At 37.5% G+C, this 21,073-nt stretch overlaps 1 protein-coding gene across 1 annotated transcript; it reads right to left on the bottom strand.

Moving 5' to 3' along the window:
• Positions 1-716: 716 nt before the first annotated feature.
• rad50 (RAD50 homolog, double strand break repair protein) lies at positions 717-20,779 on the bottom strand. Its single transcript, XM_087807083.1, has 31 exons — positions 20,730-20,779; positions 20,000-20,137; positions 19,837-19,920; positions 18,795-18,946; positions 18,543-18,728; positions 18,247-18,451; positions 17,421-17,549; positions 16,802-16,967; positions 16,658-16,716; positions 16,389-16,523; positions 14,860-15,066; positions 14,589-14,771; positions 12,978-13,135; positions 12,730-12,905; positions 12,389-12,626; positions 11,347-11,536; positions 11,074-11,200; positions 10,075-10,268; positions 9,051-9,161; positions 8,398-8,490; positions 8,216-8,329; positions 7,137-7,264; positions 6,840-6,941; positions 5,954-6,076; positions 4,028-4,113; positions 3,760-3,902; positions 3,395-3,528; positions 1,918-2,456; positions 1,789-1,842; positions 1,064-1,165; positions 717-995 (listed from the first exon to the last, which is right to left on the bottom strand). Exons 2-28 carry the CDS (start codon positions 20,126-20,128, stop codon positions 2,270-2,272), a joined length of 3,939 nt encoding a protein of 1,312 aa, XP_087663209.1. The 5' UTR covers positions 20,129-20,137; positions 20,730-20,779; the 3' UTR covers positions 717-995; positions 1,064-1,165; positions 1,789-1,842; positions 1,918-2,269.
• Between the last annotated feature and the right edge of the window lie 294 nt (positions 20,780-21,073).

The raw sequence follows: 21,073 nt of genomic DNA, 5'->3' as shown, positions 1-21,073 counted from the left end.
TTTTAATAAATAAATAAAAATACATTAAACACAACCAAACACACACAATCGATGAACAACTCAACTCGTGGAGTGTAAATATTTTCCACCTACAAATATTGATATGATATTCTAACGTAAACCGGGTTGAAGCTGACGTCAACGACCAACACTTTTCCTTCCTTATATTAAAAAAACAACATTTCAAATGACAATACTTGCATTGGTTTATTTAATTTATATAAATTATGTTTTTTGTTTTTTTAAAAAAAGGGACAACATTTAAAGAATGATTCCATGAAAGTGGAAATTTAATTTAAAAAAAATAAGAAGCATTATAAAACAATGGAAGAATTATTTCGGAAGGTTATGTTCAGGGGTTGAATTTGAATATTGGATATTTAAAGTATATTTAATTTCTTAACCGAACCATGTTTTGTCAAATATAAGTCGCTTTTTCGGTCGCAGCAGAATCAACACCATCAAAGTCATTTTCTTTTTTTTTTTATTACATATTTACCAATAATATTTCTCAAATTGATGTTTCCCTTTCTAACTATATTTTGTTATAATAAAGTATAATTCATATACATTTGTATTCCCTGAAACTGAAAATAAAAAAGTGAAAAATAGAAAAGTATTTTCACAGCTAAATAAAAATTCATTTGATTGTTTTTCCAACTAATACATTTATTTATTATCCAAATTTATCCCAATCAGTCAATAAAAAAACAGTGTTTTTTTTTTTTTTTACACAATTTTATTCGGACACAAAGATCAGATGCATTAAACAAAATACATTATTTTTTTTTGTTCTCTGTAGAAAATAAATTACGGTCCTGCCATCAAGGACTAGCAGTGGAATTGAAAACAGGACTCATCACAGTTGTCTGATCGTGGGCCTTCAAGTTATGGCAGCGGGTGTTGTAGTATCGGCTGCAGTTCTCCAGGTGATCCACAAACTCGGAGAATTGAATCTTGTTTCCAGTAGAATGCTTCGACTTGTCGCATTTGAACTGGTGGAAGGAAAAACACTGATCACATGTCTGTCCTCAGAGCGACACGGTGAATAAAAAAAACACACCTTTTGTTTTTCGTTAAATTTCTTCAAGTTTCTGGTCACTTCTTCCATCTTCTTAGGTTTTTTCTCCTCTAAGATCTTCTGCGCCTTGCAGAAGAACTCATCCTGAGAGAGAAAATACAACAGAAAGACACAATTTTAAAAATACAATGTATATCAATTCAATTTGAATTTACCTTATTATATATAGAGAGAGAATAAAACGAAGAGAAACATAAGAAACAAGTTGAAAGATAAATTCACGAAATTAAGTGCAATAATAACTTGAACTCAACAAAATCAATTAAAAAAAAAGAAAATAATTATAATTAATTCACACATTTGTCCAATGCATTATAAATATATTACATACACAAAGAAAGAAAGTAATTGTTTATTTGTGTTCATCATATGTAATTATGTCAATTTTCTTTGCCAATATATGTTAAAGAAAAATTAATAGTATTGTATGAATTGTATGAAAGGTGCAATAACTGTGTAAAGTTTGCCAAAGTAGATTCAATAAAAATAAATAATTAGATCATTAGAGGAACACAATGCTGTTTTTTTTCTGGGCCTTAAAATGAAATTAAAATGTATTTTGAGTTCGTAAAAATAGTAAGTAACAGTTAATTGTAAAGCGCGTTTCTAGACCAGGGTCACAAAGCGCTTGAAAAATCATGCTTTGATTTCATGCATCTGGCAAGGGTGAAAAAAGAACAGATTTTTAAAAAACGAATCTTGCTCACCTGACAGATGTTCAGTCCAGTAGCCAGAGGCGACACGTCCTCAATGTAATCCGTCTGCAGAGGCACGGAAAGTTTTGATATCATGTACGTTAACAAACTATTGGACAAACTATATGAAGCCGGACGTACCTTTTGCAGAGACGTGCTGTGGGAACTTAGTATTTCCAAAATGATCTTGAGGTTTTCATCAGGTTTGTGTTTGCAGATGGAAGCGGGTGCGACCGCGAGGATCATGCTGGACATCAGCAGGAGGAGCATCTTCGCAACTTGAGTCGAGTCGCTAGGTTTGATTCTAACTTCGACATCTACGACGTATTTATACGCGACTAACCCACACAGTTACCACACTTGAAAAATTCTTGCCGCGTGACGAATCGCCACTTTGAAGATGAGATGTTCAGATTAGAGGTTTTCTCTGAATGTGCTGGAAAAAAAATGATGAAACTTAAGAAAGGTTTTGATGTTTGCTTTTTAATGGAGCTCAGTGCAGGTACGAGGACAGGGAGCTGATGCTGCATTTGGCGATCTCAGAGTTCTGGTCCTGGTTCTTACGGATGCGGTAGAAGTGCTCGATGTAGCTGGACCGACCCAGCAGCTCCACGAAGTCCTCGTCGTGAGTGATGATCAGCAGCTGGAAGTTACGTTGCTGAGAGCGACTCTTGATGATTCTGCCAGTTTAGAAACACATTTTAATGAACAAAACCGTGACTCACACTCGCTTTTCTTGTGTGTTCAACACTGGCAAGAGGTTTACGATTCGAAAAGAAATTAAACTTACACCTCCTAGTTTAAGACCAAAAGTATCACAAATGTTTTTATTAAATGCTTTTTTATACTAAGTCGTCCCACGCCATTTTGCACATCACCTTCCACAGTCTCAGACAGTACGTAGTAGAGCATATTTAGATATATTGTAGCAAACAGCCGATTGAACTTAAACACAACCGCGGTTTTATTGGCACCATAAGTAATGTGTGTGCGGTATTTGGTGGCTACCACAAGATCACCTCGATGGTCGCAACAATACTGCCTTTAAATTTCACGTCTACGTTGACATGTCGAAAAAAATACTTGCAAAGGTAAAGTTCAAGGGCTGGAATTTAAATACCGGATATTTAAAGTATATTTAATTTCCTAACTGAGTCATGTTTTCTCAAATACTGAGTATTTCCCTGTTGGTTTTGGTCATCATATCAATCTTTATTATCATTTAATTTTTTTTTAAATTATTAATTATTTAGTACTTAAGTTGAGGTTTCTCTTTCCAACTACATTTTATTTTAATAGTTATTCAAAAAGTATGAATCATCTATATTTGTATTCCCTAACTGATCATTTAAAAAGTGAAAAATAGAAACTAATTTCACAGATAAATAAAAACCTAAGTATAAATACATTCGATGGGTTGGCTGGGCGGCAAAGCATCACAGGAGCTGTCAGGTCACCGTTACCAAGTGTCATATTAAATGCAATAGTTTAACGTCAAGTTGAAAGAAATTATATTCATTTAAACAAGTCAAACTGGCTACTGAGGCTTCACGAAGCCTCGTCAAGTTTGGTCTTGAACCTCTAGTTTCCCGACAGAAGAAGCCGAAGACGCACGTACTCGACCAGCGCATGTGCCAGCGACTCGATGTTCTCTCGGTCCAGGTTGGTGGTCGGCTCGTCCAGGGTCAGGATCCCGCAGTTGAGGCAGAAGGTCTCGGCCAGGGCCAGTCGGATGATGAGGGACGCGAGAACCTGCCGAACGCACAAATCAACTCGGTGGCTCCCAAAGTGATTCCACTCAACGACAAGGGAGGCAAGTTTGTCGGGGGGTTAGGGGAGGGACGAGGGGGGGCACAGGTAGATAAATCATGATGAAGAAATGATTCCCTATTTCAGAGGCGTCTTTGAACGCAGCACAAATGTTATCTTACACTGCATCTGTAAAACGACTTCTCCTGAAAAGTTTTAAAATACCCGCCGTACCTTCTGGCCAGCGCTGCAGCGCCCTCTCATGTCTAACGCAGTGTCTCCTTTCACCATCACGACCCTGTAGTTATAGACCCGGCGCTTCGTGGCAGCTGAAGAATTCTCATCCACGTCTGACCGGATCTCAACATATTCGATGTCTGCAGAGAATTAAAAAAAAAAAAATAAGGAGAGATCAACATTATGACCAGCTCTACCTATAAAGCGATCTTATCCAGCCAATGGTCATAATAATATGGCTGATTCTGGTTCCACTGAAACCCACCTTGCCCTCTGTAGGTGCTGCGCCAGAGGTCTCGAATAATCTTGTTGATCTCGTCCATTTTCATGCTGTGAAACCTCATGATGGTTCTGTGTGGAAAGAAAACGGGATTTATTTGCTGATCTGTCGTCAAGGCGAGCGGCGAAGGCATCACCTGCAACCAATACCCGAGTTCGACAAATACACGACAACAAATAAATAATCAGAAAAGTTTCACTTTACTCATTTCATAGAACAAGTGTTTAACGCTCTCTTGTCATAACTGTTTGCATTTGTTTTGAAACCACAATAAGTCCACACATCAAATTTAAATGAGGCTAAAGTCGACTGTATCCTCTTGTCCTCAGTCATCGCAGAGAGGTTTAATTGCAACACTAAAATGAATTAAAGCTGTGAATATTTGCATGTTAATTGTAAAAATGTTTTTATTTTAATTTTAATCACACTTTATTGAGCTGTAAACTGCAGAACTACGGCAACACATGAAATATGATTTGTTAGACAACAAACATATATTTACAGTAATGGTGAATATCGCATTGATACACTATCGTAGGAAAGAATATTGCGATATCTCGTAATAGCGATGTTTTCTCCCTAAAAAAAACACTAGAAAACACATTGTACACCTGCACCAGGCGGGGCAACTGGATTAGTTGAGTTTATTTTAAACTGCAACAAGTGAGCAGCTTGGTGTGAAGAAATTTAACTATGGAAGCAATTAAAAAAAATTGAAGAGATTGATCCCAATGATTCTGCTCTAGTGATAGTTTTCAGCACCCTGAATTCGAATTTCAGTAATAATTAAATAATCCAACTACCACAAGTAGTTAAATTCTAAAATGATATGGGCTGATGAACAAGAAAACAGATTAAAACATTAAATTATAATTTGAGACAAACGCACATTACAGGTTTATCAATTAAGAATCAATCCATCCATCTATCGACAAAGATTACTTTCCATCGTATCAATCTTTAGCCAAACATGACCTTTTAAATGGTGGAGACGACAGTCAAGACATCAAAAATGCTCAAATCTTTTTGGTAGAATAATGTCAGAAATAAAAGGCAAACTTACAAGAAGATAAGATAATTATGCTTATATTCCCAAGATACAAGTCAAAGCAGTCATTGACATCCATACAACATGATGCACCAATTTCCGAAATACCAAGAAAAAACAAATCTTTCTTATCATTAAGATGGCCTGGAAAGGTGGTAACCCAACCAAGATAACTTATTCTGAAAACCATACATGAAAAAACTGTTGACTCCAACAAAAAAGGCAAGATAAGCAGCATGAAGATGCATATCTTAAAAACCTTTATACAACAGTTCAGGCGTTGGTTTTGATTCATCTTTAATGCATTATATGTAATAAAAATATGTGAGTGGAAATGTGTTCATTCATTTTTGTCCAGTGAATTATAAAGACCAATGGAAATCAAATGCATGCGTCAGAGACAATCAAGGTCAGCATTGTAACGTCACGCTTTCTATGACATTTGATAAGAAGGTCTCACGATGATTCATGTGTTCAGAGAAGGGATGTGACGGGTTTCCCATCAGAGCAGCAGTAAAATCAGGAAGTTTCTTTTCAGGTTTATGTGGTGTGATCGATGGCAGGTTCAAAGTCAAAGATAAATATTCATGCTCTACACAGATGCCGGTGTTTAACCTGTGGATGGTGATTAATCTGTTAGAGACAGTTTAGTCAACTGTAAATCTTGTCCAACTAGACAGCAAAGAGATTTTGGCCCCTTGAGCGATTGAGTTTGACACCACTGACCAATGATATAGCAATTTAGCAATAAAAAAACATTCCTTCAGTTCAGCGCCGAGCCTCCATAAGAACATTTCCAAACGTGAAGACTTTTTAAACATGACCTACTTTTCATTAGTACAGAAAAGAAGAATGCCACTCACTGATCCAGAGCCTTGTAGTAGAGGTTCAGATCATTAATAACCAGCTCCGTCGTCCTCATCGTGATCATCTTGTTTTTGTAGCGCTCGTCTGCTTTTTCATACTGATCCTCTCGGAGCTCTTTTCTGTAAGATTAGTACATCATGAACATGGATGAAGGTGTGACTGAAGATGAATGAGAAAATAAAAAAAATCAATGGAGTTTACAATAGATACTGGGGACCACATGTGAGCCTTTGACTGCATTTATGTGTCAAAGCATATTTAAAAACAAAACATTTATTTTATCGTTTTTTTAAAGCATTTTTTTTTAGGGGGGGAACATAGGGAGCGAAAGCATTGACTCATAGTAGCATAGCTACATGTATTATTAGCATTATTGTCGCTAATACAAAGTTAGCTTAACTATTTGATAAGAAATTGTCTTGTAAACAAACAATACCCTGCGTAAATAGTTAAATCCATAAACTAGTTTTGTTTTTTGTTAGTATCCAAATATCTCTAAAGTATATTAATCTTTAAAATCCAAGTTAGCGTCATTAGCTTTATCTTCCATCATCGTTCAAACTTACCAACCAGTTAGCTTAAGCTGTAACCAAGTTGTTTTAGCATCATATCATCAATTCGCTAAATTTAGCCGGCATGGATTTTTTACAACTGCATGGCTTTTTAACTTTCAATAACTGGAAGAAAAAATGATTTAAGTTAACATAAAAAAAAGAATAGGATCATAGGAAATCATAATTTTAGCATTTAGCTTTTATACTTTTCATTTATTTTTACTTGATGGTCCCTCAAAACAGCAACTTTGTAAAATGTGGCCCCTGATCAATTTTAATTGTAATGCACTAAATCATGATGAAGATAAATAAAGGCGGTTATAAGCACTTGTGATGAAGAATCTCTTCTTCAAATCCTTTTTGGCGGCCGAGAGCGATGCTCCGGTTTTTCTTCAGTTCTTCCAGCCTTCGCTCGGATTCTCGGCGTTCTCTGTGGAACAGCAGGGATCGTTGAGGTTCTAAACAACAGGATTACGACATAGGAAGTAGCAGTGGAAGATCATTTAAATGATAACATAACATTCGGTGGAGGATCATTGATGGAGGTCAAGTAAAGAAAAGGTGAGGTCGACTCCAGCAGCTCTTTCCAGACTTTAGTTAAGATTGAGAAAGTCAGGGCTCTTACTGGCGCAGCTCCATAACCTGCATGTTGCCCATTTCCTTCAAGAGAGCCTCCCGCTTGACGACCACCTCCTTAAGCTCCTCCACCCGCTTCCTCAAAGTCAGGTTGTCCTGCAGCCAGCGCTCCTGCACCTGCACAGTAGGGCGACAGGAGGACGTAGGATATCACGACGATGTGGAGCAGTGAATGCTTATACTGGGACACACAAGTTTAAACTATAATTCGGTTCCACCATCTCTGGCCCGACGGATGGTTTTGTTTTTTCAAATCAATGTAGAATAATGTTGATATGTTGGTAGTATAAAGATACAAGTGTTTAAGATAAGACATGAAACATAGATTATTAATGTCAACACTTATTAGGGACTTCCTAATCGATTGAAGGAATTTAATTTGATGAGAACCTACATGGACAGACTTGATGGGAGTATTGAAGGAAAACAAACGCAGATAATGAAGATAGATTGAGCCTCAAAAATACATTTTTGCTTCCTTTTTAAAGCTTGGTAAATATACTTTTTTTTTTTTAGCCCATATCCTTGTTTGCTTAATGATTTTGGCTCCTTGTATGATAGAGTTTGACACCGCTGTTGTACACGGTACTTATTTGCCCTTAGCCCAACTCTTTTGACCCTTGTGTTATCGAAGGGTCAAGGTGACCCAGTGGCCAAAAGCCAAACATGTTTGTAGTACAACAAGGGTTAAAACTTAAAATATATATGGCCAAAAGTTAAAAATTTTCTCAACACTGCAGTATTTTTTTGAAAACATTTCTTTTTTATTTTTCTTCTCATGCAGTCACTTTGGATTTTTCCAAATTTGGATCTTGATTAAATATTTCTCCTTTTTTTTTTTTATCAATGATTTGTAGAAAAAAATATATTTGCAAAAAACAAATTGAATACCAAAATAAGAAATAAAACAAAAACACATCTAATCGTCAAATTTTCTAAAGAAGAATCTAACAAAAAATGTTGCGCAATCATTGGTGGAAACATCTTAAGTAAGGCTACAAGCGAATCAACTTCCGACTTATCGACCTCATATACTGAAAAAAGTGAAATCGAATAAATGAGCTGAACCTTTTGAGTGTCAATATCCTGACGTATGTTTCCCATCTCTTTGTTGGTCTTCTCTTTTTGTTTTTCAGCTTCATTCAGCTGAGAGTTAGTTTCCTGCAGCTCTTGCTCTTTTTCCTGTAGATCAGAAAAGGCGACATTTTTAGACAAGTGTACGCACAGAAAGCCTGGTGGACTCATTTTACCTCTTTGTATTCATCTTTCCTTTCGTCCACATACTTGTTGATGTCTCTGTCCAGGCTGGCGATCGCCTTCATCTTCTCTTTGATGGAATTGATCTTTCAGGCAGAGATAGAAGGAAGTTATATAAATAATATGGAACTATATCAGTGCCATCAGATTATTGAATTTAACATTTCAAATGTTTAAACTTTCTATTGAAATGTCGTGTTTTGCTTGTACACTTTTGGTATTGTCGGGTGTTGCTTTTCTTTTTTTTTATAATTAATTTAAGGGGCTTCGAAAAATGTTTAAGAAGAAGTATTTTAGTGAAGTATATTAGAAAATGTTTAAATGTGTCAAAAAGAAAGATCATGAAAATATTAAAATTATTGATTTAAATGAATGACAAAAATAAAGTCAACTTTTCAATAAAGAAAAGAATAAATTAAATTATTATAGCACTCCGAGTTCATGTATGACGAAAAGTACAATATAAATAAAATTACAAAAGAATTATTCAACAGTTTAAAGAACTTTAATCCTTAAATTCTACCATTCAATATTCTGATGAAGGGGATCTACTGCCATAGATGTAACATACGAATCTTACATAGAATCTTAAAAGACACAACCGGACTCAATATTTGACTCTTAACGTTCAAAATGATGCCTTTACTTTTTCCTGCCCTTCCTCCTGCTTCTGCCTCCGGCGCTCGACCAGGTCCTGCTTCTCCTGCTGAAGCTTATCCAGGGTTGCGGACAAAGGAGAAAGTTGTTCTTTGGCCTCCTAGTTTGGACACAAATCGTTTTTGTGGACATCAAAATGGACCTTTAATAACATTTTTTTTATATGCCTAACCCTTGTGTTGCCTCATGGTCGTACATCTTGACCGAGAGACGACAAAAGGGATGATTTACAATAGAATAATCAACTCAACACTTTTTAAATATGTGTGAAAGAAAGTGAAGTTGTCTCCTATTAATCCATGCACCACCAGCCTTGGGCAGTTCCAAAAACTGTGCCAGTGATGAAACTCCTCTGATCAAAATGCTCTCCAGCAACCCGTATTCCAGACTGAATAATGACTCGAGTAATCTTGCAAGACAGGCACACTTTTCCATGTGTGTTAATGTGTGAAAGTTCCCATTTATTATTGATATATTCTGTTGAATGTGTATTCTTTGAAAATAATCCCTCGTACAATTAAGCGATCCTTTTGTAAGTCACAGGAGAGGGGGAGAGATAGTTAATAAATGTTTTGAAAAATATCGTTTTTGGATATTGAAATAGTTACAGTTTCGATGCTCTTCATACTGAGTTGCAAATATGACATTTCATAGAGTTAAAAGGACAATATTTTAAAAGTTTAACTTTGTGTTTTGTGTGTCTGGATCGACCTATGACAAATCAAGTTTTGAGTCAAATGATTATCATCAAAAAATGTATTCTTAACTGATTAAAAACATGAGCCAATCAACCGTTTTAGAGTCTGTTCATAGAAACAAACCACAGCCGGGTTATTCCTCTAAATTTCCGCTTCAGTTTTTAGGCTGATAAAATCTGCTCTGCATTATTTTAATCAGAGTGACGTTTATAAAGCAACAAGTCACCGCACAAAAACTTATTGTTGACTCACCATTGTGTAACGGAAGAACTCAGTATTTTCCAGCAGTGACGTTGGAAGTAAAAAATGTTTTACCTGAACGTCTCTGGTCAAAGTTTGTATCTCGGTGCTGAAGTCCACACACTGCTCCTCCAGCTGCTGCTGCTTCTGCATGTCGCTGCTCAGCTGAAGTTTTTCGGCTTTGGTCTCGTTGACGGAGCTCTTGAGCGTCTGGATCTGATCTTGCTGGTCCTGGATGAGTTTCCGCTTCAGCTCCATCTTGCTGGAAGCTGAAAATATTCAGATGAATGTGGAGAGGACATTTTAAATCATCCGTGTGTAAAAATGCTCTCATTGATCCACTCCTTCTGCATATTCTGTACACATGGATCCCAGTTAGGTAAAATTAAATCAGAGGATTTTTGTGTTGAAAGATGGCAGGAGTCATTATTTCCTTAATAAACAGTAAACCCTGCGTTATCCCAGCGATGACTGAGGACGAGAGGATGCAGTGGGCTCCAGCAGCTTTCATGTCCAGAGTCATGTGGTCTGTAAACTCTGCAACGCCAGAGTCAAGTACTTGATAATACTACAAATATATCCTTGTTTAATACGGTATCACAAAAATTGAAATTCACACTAGATTATACTGAGTTATCATGGTGGTTATCGTCATCAATCATCGCCAGTTATTGTCCTTATAGTCAGCCGTGTCTTTTTGTAGTTTCCTATAAGTACAGTGCAGCATTATGGTCAAAACACAGAGATGGATTTCTCCACCAAAGCAGCAGGTACAGTTTGAACAACAGTTTTTCGGAGTCCAATTTTTAATTTCACATTTATTAAAAACTTATTAGAACTCACATGAGTATTTGCTGATGTGGACCTCTAACAATTTAAGTAAGTAATTTTCAGAATCTGGCAAATAAGAAACAAGGATTATAGCATTTTTGTCAACACTAAAGCTTCAATACTGAATATTCTTTAACCGAGTTTTCAAAATGATATTAAATCATCATAAGATACTTGAACTTTTTGGAGTGTAGGAATCATTTTTTAATAGATAACATTTAACAACATATTCACAGCTCTTACTTGTGTCCAACTTGTGTTGAGTCTCTTGTTTCTCCTGGCTGACCTGCTGAACGGTTCTGCTCAGGTCTACCCCGTGCAGTTTGGCTACATGTTGAGCTATTTTCCTCTCTACTTCTTTTAGGTCCATCTAGGAATGATAAATTAACATCGGATTAAGGATCATAAATGAGTGTAGCAGAAAGAGTTTGGAAACAAAGTTAAGGAGGCAAGAACGTTTCGACACATGGAGACGAGACACAAAGATGGAGATGCCAGGGATGAGGAAGGGATTACCAGGTATCGGTCCATGAGGGAGATGTCCTGAAGACAAGCTTTAGCCGTAGACTCATCAGACATCAGCATGCTCAGGGACATCTCCTGCTCTTCCACGTCAACCTTCAGCTTCTCGATCTCTCGGTTGACAGCCTGCAGACGATGTCTCAACTCTGGCAACTCCTTCTCCTGAAGTTGGATTATGGAAGCCCTGGAGAGAGAGAAACATCAGTATTCATCAGATTTCATTCTTTTCAAAACTCTAATTTTAAGTTATTCATTGTTCAACATTGAGTGTCAATTGTTGAGATGTAAATGTTCCTCCACTCTGTCCTGAGCCAGATGAAGTCTCACCAACCAAACGGCAAACATGTTATCACTGATTGATGAAAAAGTTTCATTTTAATTAAAGAAACAAAGAAAGAAAGACCTTAAAATGCAATTCTATATTATTTTATCCATTTATAGGATAAAAAGCACAAATAATAAATACCTAATTAAGATATGAAATATACACATGTAAAGGAATAACCTTGAAATCAAATATTATTATTTCCAGCCTTAAAAAGGAAAAAAATATACATTTTTATGAGGAAAGAATATAAATAAGACAGACGAATCAGTTCACAAATTACATATTGTGAGGATTTGCAACAGGAATCACCACGAAAATACAGATTCATGCAATTTAATACATTTTTAAAAGGTCAGACAAGGTTGAAAGTAAAAATTAGATGAAAAACCAAAATAAATGTATATTACTTATAAATAAATGCTATTACTTGATGCAAAACCATAAATTAAATTCTGTATTTGACAACTTGTGGGTCTAAGTGTTGAAAGTCCCGTAAATAAATGTGTATGTGTGAATTCGGCGCCATCTAGCGGATACCGTGAGTAAAACATGTACTGTATATCAGAAGGATGTGCATTTTTAATTTTAATAATCTAAATTAAGTGTTTTGGCTTAAACTTGCCTTTTAAGATGGAATTTTCCTTAAATACTTAACTACACAAAGAAGCAATTTAATTTTTTTCTGGTGACTTGTGACCTTTAACCTACCTGACAGGTCGCAGGGTCATCATTTCATCCCTCTTTCTCTCCTTCCTCTTAAGATCCTGCTCCGTGTTCTTCAGCTTGTCTGGGACCAGGCGAAGTTTGGACTGCATGTCGCCGATGACTTCCTGCAGGTCAGAGTCTGATGGGAAGGTACGCTGGCACACAGGGCAGCATGGCTCCCCGTCTTCAGTCAGCTGGCTGATGAACTGAGTGTAAACAGCGGTGGCTCCAGCTAGCATGGCTGTCGAGGAGCCAAACCAGAAGATACAAATACGTCAAAAAGAGTGTTTATTTCATTCAGAAATGTATCTTTATAAAACATTTGTTTAGAAAGTTTATTTCACCTCTTTGTTTGGAAACCTTTTCCAAGTCCTCCTGCATCTTTCCGAGGTCTTGCTCCAGATCCTGACTCCCACACACATTGAAAAACTTTTCCTCCTCGCTCGACAATTGCTGCTCCTTCTTCCGAAGTTCAGCTGCAATGTGGCTTTTGTTCTGCTCACTAGATGCCAGATCCTTACTGAGAATAGAAAAAACAATAAAGTCGGCGACAGAAGTTCGCATCATCGAGGATCAAGAAAAAAAAAAGTACCTTAATTTGGCAACTTGGTTCCTGGTGCTGTTTATTTCCTTGGATCTGGTGTAGAGCCAATCTTCCAGCTCTTTTTTGCTAGGAAAGTGGCCCATCAGTGTAACCAGGTCCTCGTTGTGACGGGACTTGATCCTTCGAACCTGCTCCTCCTTTTCCACCTACAAAAAAAAAAAATGATGGATGAATGAAGCCCAGGAAATCTTTATGACACAGTAATTAGTAAACAATAAAATCAAGAAAGAAAGAAATCAAGTTTTTATCATATTTTATCCTGTTTATAAAGGCAGGTGTTTATAACATAGTGTCAACCAGATGTCACTGTAGTACTGTGCATACAACTTGTGTTATGATTAAATTAAAATGTGTGTGCAGTGTAAACAAAATTGCAAACTGCAATTACAGAGTTCCCGTTTTTAATTCATACATATGAAGGCAGATAAAACTGCATTTAGCGAATCAGAAGTGCAACATTGTCATATTTATAATAAGGTGCAAAAGTATTCAACTTTAAAAACAGTATTATATAATATAAAATTAGATGACACATGTATTGAAATTTATACATCATTACAGGGATGTACAGATACAAATAAATAGATAAAACAATGCATCACTTTTTCTTTGACATTTCTACAGCACTGTATCAATTGAATATTTATTACTATGTATTCCATTTTTTATCATAGTTGTGTAATGGTTGATATTTCAATAAAGCTTATACAATTGAAAAAAAAATGACGTTTTAAATTTACAGTTTTGTGTTAAACTTCTGGATCCTAGATGGCAGCAGTTATAACTTGAAATACCAGGATATCCTGGTCATGACTGAGGATGTGAGGATACAGTTAACTACAGCAGCTTTTAGCTGATGTTTGGACATATTTTGGTATAAGCTGTTACAACTTTGTCAAGAGTCATCAGCGCTCAACATCCAGATCAGAATGACCTGTGCCATCACCTGCGCCCTATCCCTGTCTATCACATTCCCCTGAGTTCCAATTAACCACGCCCCTTGGATCCCTACTTAATCCTACCTTGTGTCTGTGTTCATTGTCCGGTCTACGTTGCACTCGCCTGAACAATTTGTCTCCCATGAAACCCTTTCCCCCTTGAGCTTTTCGAGAATAAAGACTTTGCCGTTCAGAACTTTTACGCTGACCTGCTTATTGAATTTCCCACAAAGGTGTTTTTAGTAACATGGTGCTGGGCACGTCCGTCCGTTTTCACTTGACAAGTAATATCTTATTTCTCCGAGCAAGGAATGCGTATTTTGTTTTCTGCAACATTCATTGAGTAAAATAAACAGTTTTGCAGAACCTCATCCAGTTGTCCGTCTTGAAGTCTGTGAAGCCCACAGTCAAGTAGTTGGAAATATTATAACTATATTGTTGTTCCTTTGGTTACACAATTTATTACAATATATCGTGATTATTGCCCCTGTATCGTAATTTGTTTCGTATGCACATCTCTAATTAAAAGGTTAAGTTGAGTTGCAAATGCTAAGAGCTAAATGCTAGCTAAAGCGCTAAATACAATTTCGACATCATCAGGTCAACTTGTTATGAACTTCAAGCAAAGTGTAATAAACCATCGTTTGTCGCGACAGCCTACCTTATCCTTCTTCAACATGTCCATCTGTGTGCGTGCAGTCGTGTGTGTGTTGAGCGTCTCCATCTCCTGGTCCAGATGCCTCTGACTGCGATCGAGTTCTGCCTTCAGCCTCTGCAGCTCCGTCACCTCCGCCCTCAGTGACTCCACGTTGCAGCTCTCGAGGGCACTCTGCAGCTCACGCTCCTGAACAAACAGGGAAATGCACAAAGGAAGTGGTAAGGAGTTTCGGGACGAGTTTGAAGCACAATCTGGTTCATCGTCGTCATCTCACGGCTTTTGACAACTCGATCTCCAGCTCCTGCATGCGTCCAGACGAGCCCTCCAGGCGCTGCAGCTCTGCTCTCATATTCCGGAGTTCTTGCTGCTTCCTTCCCTGCAGGTCTCTCTTCAGCTCCACTGTTCGCTCCAGGCCACTTTTCTTATCCCGGATTTCATCGATGGACTGCTGCTTCTGCTGCTCCTTTTCATGCAGATTTCCCTGAACGTGCAGAGTATAGAAATCTTACACCCATGACTGTGTATTTTCAAATTTTTGAGTCACAACTTCATCCATAACAGTCATGGTACTGATAAATTAAACCTTAGGTAAATGTCTACAAAATCTCCAAAGAAGAAGTAAAGAGATTATATTCAACCTATTGGTGAACAAATGCTCATCAGATTATGGTTATGCTTATTGCTCGTTTATTAAAAGATATTGATGATCAAAATGAAACTTCTGTTCCCGAAGAATTGTTGCTTTCTCTCTGTCCTGTGATATGCTGCCCAGAACTTCCACTTCTAGCTCAGGTTGAGAGGGAGGATCTCTTCACCTGCTCATCTCAAATGCTTTAAAAGTGCCTGTCAGAGCTCTCAAGCTTGCTTCACAGACAGCGATAAAACAATACAATCAGAAAATACAATAAAACCAGAAGGCCAATCATAGAAAAGACCATCATTTAAAAAGGCAACAGCTGGTTGCAGTGCGGAACAGGTGGGTTTTGATTTAAAGAGGGAGAGAGAGTCACGGTTATGAAGGTCAGATGGTAGAGAGTTCCAGAGTTTGGGAGGGGCGAGGTTGTAGATGGGTAAAGGGGAGTTTGTAAATGACTCGTTGATTGATGGGGTCAACCCCTTGCCTGAGGAGGTGGCTCTCCTGTGTTGAGCCATACGCTTGTGAAGCGGTTGTTTAGTTTCCCCAATGTACAGGTCCTGGCATTCCTCATTGCACTGGACAGCATACGCCACACTGCTCCGTTTGTGCCTGGGTGTTTTGCCCTTAGGATGGACCAGCTTCTGCCTTATGGTGTTTATAGGCTTGAAGTGAATAGGAATCTGGTCTTTGCCGAAGACTCTCTTTAGTTTCTTTGAAATTCCAGCAACTTAAGGAATTACAATGTATTTGCATTTCTCTTCCTTTTCAAGTTCTGTGTCCTTCCTCCTCTTGTTTTTCAAAAAGGACCAAAAACTTAAGGCTACTTACAATGCAGTTCTGATCTCTTTCCCTAGAAAAGTCTCCAAAAAATTGTTAACTTTGGAAAGGGTGGATTTGGAGCCTATGAGGAGGATCCATACCCTCATGGCCACCATTGTTGAGACATCTCCAAATGCAGGGGCTGCACCAAATTGTGCTTCAAAGCTGCTCAGTATATTGAGAAAAAAACACTTAACAAAAAAAATGCCGGAACATTCCCAATTTTCTCGAGTTGAGCAAAAAGATTACATAAAAAGCTAATTTTGCTAAGATTAAGATGAGAATTAAAATGCAATTGCTCCTCTAGTATGTCTTTCTATATTCAACAAATAAAAATCATCTCTTACCAAAACCTTATTGACCGCCTCCTTCTCCTGCTCCAGTCTTTGAGAGATGTGTTGATTAAAGCTCCGGAGTTGAAGCGCTGTGAAGGGAGTTCGATCGTAACCATCCATCTCCAGGTATGAAGACAGAGACCGGACCTGCAGGTGACAAAGGAAGTCAAATCTCAGGTTGATAAAATGTCACAGTTTTACTCATTTGTGGTCCTTATATTGAAAGCCAGCTGTATGTTTCAGAGAACACAGGACTCCTAGTACAGCACGTATCCCCTAACCTGTGTGTCCCGGTTCTTGATGTACTGCGTGTGACGGTCAGCCTCCAGCTGCAGGCGACCTGAGTAGAGAACATTCATATAAACCCTTGATGTGTTCTTCATGAATATGATTCGCTAACACTAATCAAAGAAGGTTGTATTGACCTTGTTCCACAAGCAGATCAGCTTTGACTCTGTTGAGCCTCTGACAATCCCGGCCTGTTCTTTCAAGATCCTTCTGGCAGTCCGTGAGTCGCCGTTCCTTCTCCTTCACGGTCCTCTGGTGGTTTTGGTAAACTTCCTGCAGCTGCTCTGTAGATCCTTGAAACACCTGCAGCAGACACGGTGGTTTGTCGCGGAGCCGCAGATATACATTTTTTAAAAGTCCACCAAGCAGTTTCCTCATGACAATTTGTTAGAGAACAAAGTAGATGATTAAGTTTCTGTAATCCATCTAACATTTCTACAGTGCGATTATAACAAATCATGCCAAATGTGCCGCTTTTGGCTCAAAAACATTTATTTCAATACAATCCCAGAGAAACAAATCACTAGTCCAGTCAAACTCATTCACCATCTGCAGGCTTTCTATTACTTCCCCATTTAGGTGAGTGATCATCAGAGAGTGAAGTCTGGAGCACCATTAAGCAGGTGTTGAGCCAAAATCTACTCCCAGAGTGACAAAATATGCTTTCCCCATTTTAAATTCAATTCCTAAATGCTCAGTCTGTTCTGCCAGGTAGAGTTTTATGCATCAGTTTTTCTTTGATTAAGACAAGGTAACCTGTTCCATCGTTTCCTCCAGCTCCATGTTGTCTTCCTCCATCTGTTTCTTCCTGCTGTCCAGAGCCTTGATGTCGTTGTCCAGCTTCATCACCTTCCCCAGCTTCAGGTCGATGTCATTCAGCCGATTCTGAAAATTAATTAAAACAGATAAACACAAGCACATTGATCGTCCCTTAGAGATTTGGAAAAAAAACTGTCTTCTAATAATTCATTCATTTTCTGCTAACTTCCAAATGGGTGACTGAGCCTATCCCAGCTACTCAGGGCAAGAGAGAGGGGACGTCCTACTGAAAGAGTCTTTGAATTAGACAGCTAGAAATAAATTGATATCTTCAATGAAAGACAAGAAGTGTGCTATATTGATACATGCTATCATGTACTGGCACCAAGCATTGATACTTAAACAATAAACATCTAACCATTCTGATAAACAGTCACTACTTCAAGCCTCCACATGATGGCGAAGTATATCAGTATAACAGCAACTCCTCAAACCTTCAAGGTTGAAATGATCACTGCGCCTTCTGCAGACTTGAGCAAAGTGTGACATGTTAGCCAGAGCGATGATTTATCTTTATTCATGCGGCCCTCCTGTTTTTCCTTCTATACATTTTTAACGTGTAAACTCCAAGCTGTATAAACTTGCGATCTTATTGGATTTTAGCATTTCTGGTATTTGTGTAACAACGGAGGTTGTGGAGTATGTAGAGCAAAACTAGATATGAAGAGGTGCATAATTAGAAAGCAGTCAAATTTAAGTCAAAACATACAAAACTCAGGGATGCAGTAGTCTTAAAACACTCAAAAAACAAAATGTAACGTACCTCAAGTGGCTCAATCTGGTTCTCGATTTTCTGGATTCCATCTTTGGAGGCCATTAGCTGAGATTCTTTTGACTCAACTATCTCCCTAATCTGCTGAGCCTTCTCTTTATTGCTCTTGAGGTACCGCAGCTCCAACTGGCAGTCTTTGACCACTTGGGACTGTTTCAGACGGAGCTGGCGCATAGTTTCTAAAGCTTTAATATACCTAAGATCGGGAGAGATGAAATAAAATTAAAAAATCATCTTAAATTGTGAGAAGGACAATTCCAGTGCGTATATTAAAGAAGTATTTTTACTTTGTGGCTGCAAAAATGGAGTCAAACTTGTCTTTGAGTGCTTTGCCCTCACTCAGAGGCCAGTTGGACTCTTCTTGGTGACAGAAAATGACGTGAACCAGAACCGGCTTGGAGACACCGAGTGATGAAATCATTTCACGGTCCAGCTCCCCACACTTTGATGACAAACTCACTCTCTCGCTCCCTCTGCAACAAAAACTATTGATTGAATCTCAACCTTAATGTAGCAAAGTAAGCAAAAACGGAACTTACGTCCCCCTGGTGATGACTTGCTCCAAGCTTTTGAAGGTGTAGTTTTTCACTTTCTGAGTGCAGGACATCGAGCGCTGGATGGTGACCTTCTCACCATTAACGTCAGTGAACAAGAGTTTAATCTGTGCTCTCACGTCCGTCTCGTGGGCATCCTTGAAATCACAAGCTGCACAAGTTAGTAATCTACTTCACAAAAACCTCAATAATCTTTGAGGGGTGGGGTGGAAACATTGTGCCATACAGATGATGAATTACAGTTAAATAATTGAGGAAACCATCTTACACTTCAAATGTTCCAGCTGCATTATAGTACCCATGGGGCTGGAAAACCTATAACTGTCATTTTTAAAACTCCAATAATACGACATTAATTGAGGGCACATACATATAAAAAGCCTAATCAAAGGGGCACAATTGGGAAGGGGGTTATTAAATATTTATTTATTTAGTAATTACTCTATGCAACATAAAAAGTAGGATGAGTCCATTATGGATAACGCTATAGAAACTAATTTAGAGAAAATAGACCAAATCTTTAGAGACCTGTTCTATTATAAATACCACTAACAATTACTAAAAATACCAGGAATAAATATGAAATAGTTGAAACTTTAAGAACATTCATCATTAATATTAAGAGATATATGAAATTGTGACAATTTCCCCAGGATTGAAATACATTATTGATAAATCAAATCCAAAAATGAATAAAGGTAAATTCAATTCAAAGCAACAATAAAATGCTCCCCAAAAAAAATATTTAATTTGATTTAGACAGGTGGAAAGACAATTTGAATTAAATGCTTTAAAGCAACTTAGTTTGAATTCCAGTGAGGGATCTTTGGCTAATAACAAACACAAGCATCAACCAATGTTAAACATGCACATTATTTGTGCTAGTTTTCTAGCTTCATATCAATCTTAAATGTGTCCCTGTCCCCAAAAGTTCTTCTTTCTATGGTCCATGTTTCGTATTTGGCAGGTTGAGAGAGTCAATTGAGTAAATCAGTAAATGATAACATGGTTTAGGGTTCATGCTCACCCTTGGATCATGGACAAATGCTCCTCCTTTGGATCCTGGAGGAAGTTCTCCAGCTGTGGCATACTTGAGGCATTCAATAATAGTCTAGAAAAGAAAAGTGTCAGAGCAAATATGCTGACAATTTTCCCTTTTGTCATTACATCCATTAAAAAAGTTCTTGTACCGTTTTTCCTGCTCCATTAGGTCCAACCAACACAGTCAGAGGCGAGAAGAAGGAGATGATCTGTTTGTCTTTATCATCCACGCCAAAGCTTCGCACCCCAAGGATGCTCATCTTGTCTATCTTGGACATGGTCGCGTCCTAAAATAGAAGGAAAACACGATGACAGGCTGTTGAAATAAATAGAAATGGTGGATTTTTATTAAAAGACAAGCAAATGTTGCTGCAAGACTAAACGTCCATATGGATGGGAACACATTCAAGTTCAGACAATATTTACAAATTATCAGTCTGGATGAATTACATATACAAATGTACCAACCAAATAATACTTATTGATAGAGATTTATACCAACTGTTAAACACAAACGTGATGCAAAACACAAGCTTTGTTTCAATGCATCTATTATTATAATTGTCCAAAGTGCTGCATTTCAATCCAGAGAGTAGTTTCCCGTATAATAGATAGATAGATACAACTTTATTGATAATAAGACTGGGGAAATGTTATATAATAATAATAGGTTGTTGGAGGAATGTTGCAAGAATCCAACTTTCACCTACATCTGTCAAAATGTCGGTGTTATTAAAGCAGAAACAGAAAGCAAGCTAGCACACAACCTCTCTACGACAAGGATGCTAAATTGTTACAAAACAATAAACATCACCGCCTCATGTATTATAATGCTATTTACCTTTTAAAGTTTGTCTATAGTGTGTAAAATAAACTTACTTAAAGAAAAGTGCTCAGTTCCCCAGCTTTGACGTCAGAGGAGTTTCGCGCTGAAGAGGAAGTGACGTCATATATGGCGGAAGTGTGTCAACCACGTTGTTTATGTCAATACACGCTTGTTTAGGGCGATTTATATTTTAAGAATAAGAAACAGAATCAGAAACTTTTATTAGCAGTGCTGTAAAAAAGCACAGACATAGTTTTTTTGGCATTACAGAATAAAATATCAAAATGATTTAAATGAAATAAATTAATAAAATACAATACATTAAAATAAAATGAGAGACATTACCGTAAAATGGTATATAAATAATGAATTTAAAAAATGTAATTAAATGTGTTAA

This window comes from Callionymus lyra, chromosome 14, assembly GCF_982586985.1.
Source record: "Callionymus lyra chromosome 14, fCalLyr1.hap1.1, whole genome shotgun sequence".
NCBI classification, from domain to species: Eukaryota; Metazoa; Chordata; class Actinopteri; order Syngnathiformes; family Callionymidae; genus Callionymus; species Callionymus lyra.
The sequence above is the reverse complement of the archived record's forward strand: the minus strand, read 5'-3'. Positions and strand labels throughout refer to the sequence as shown.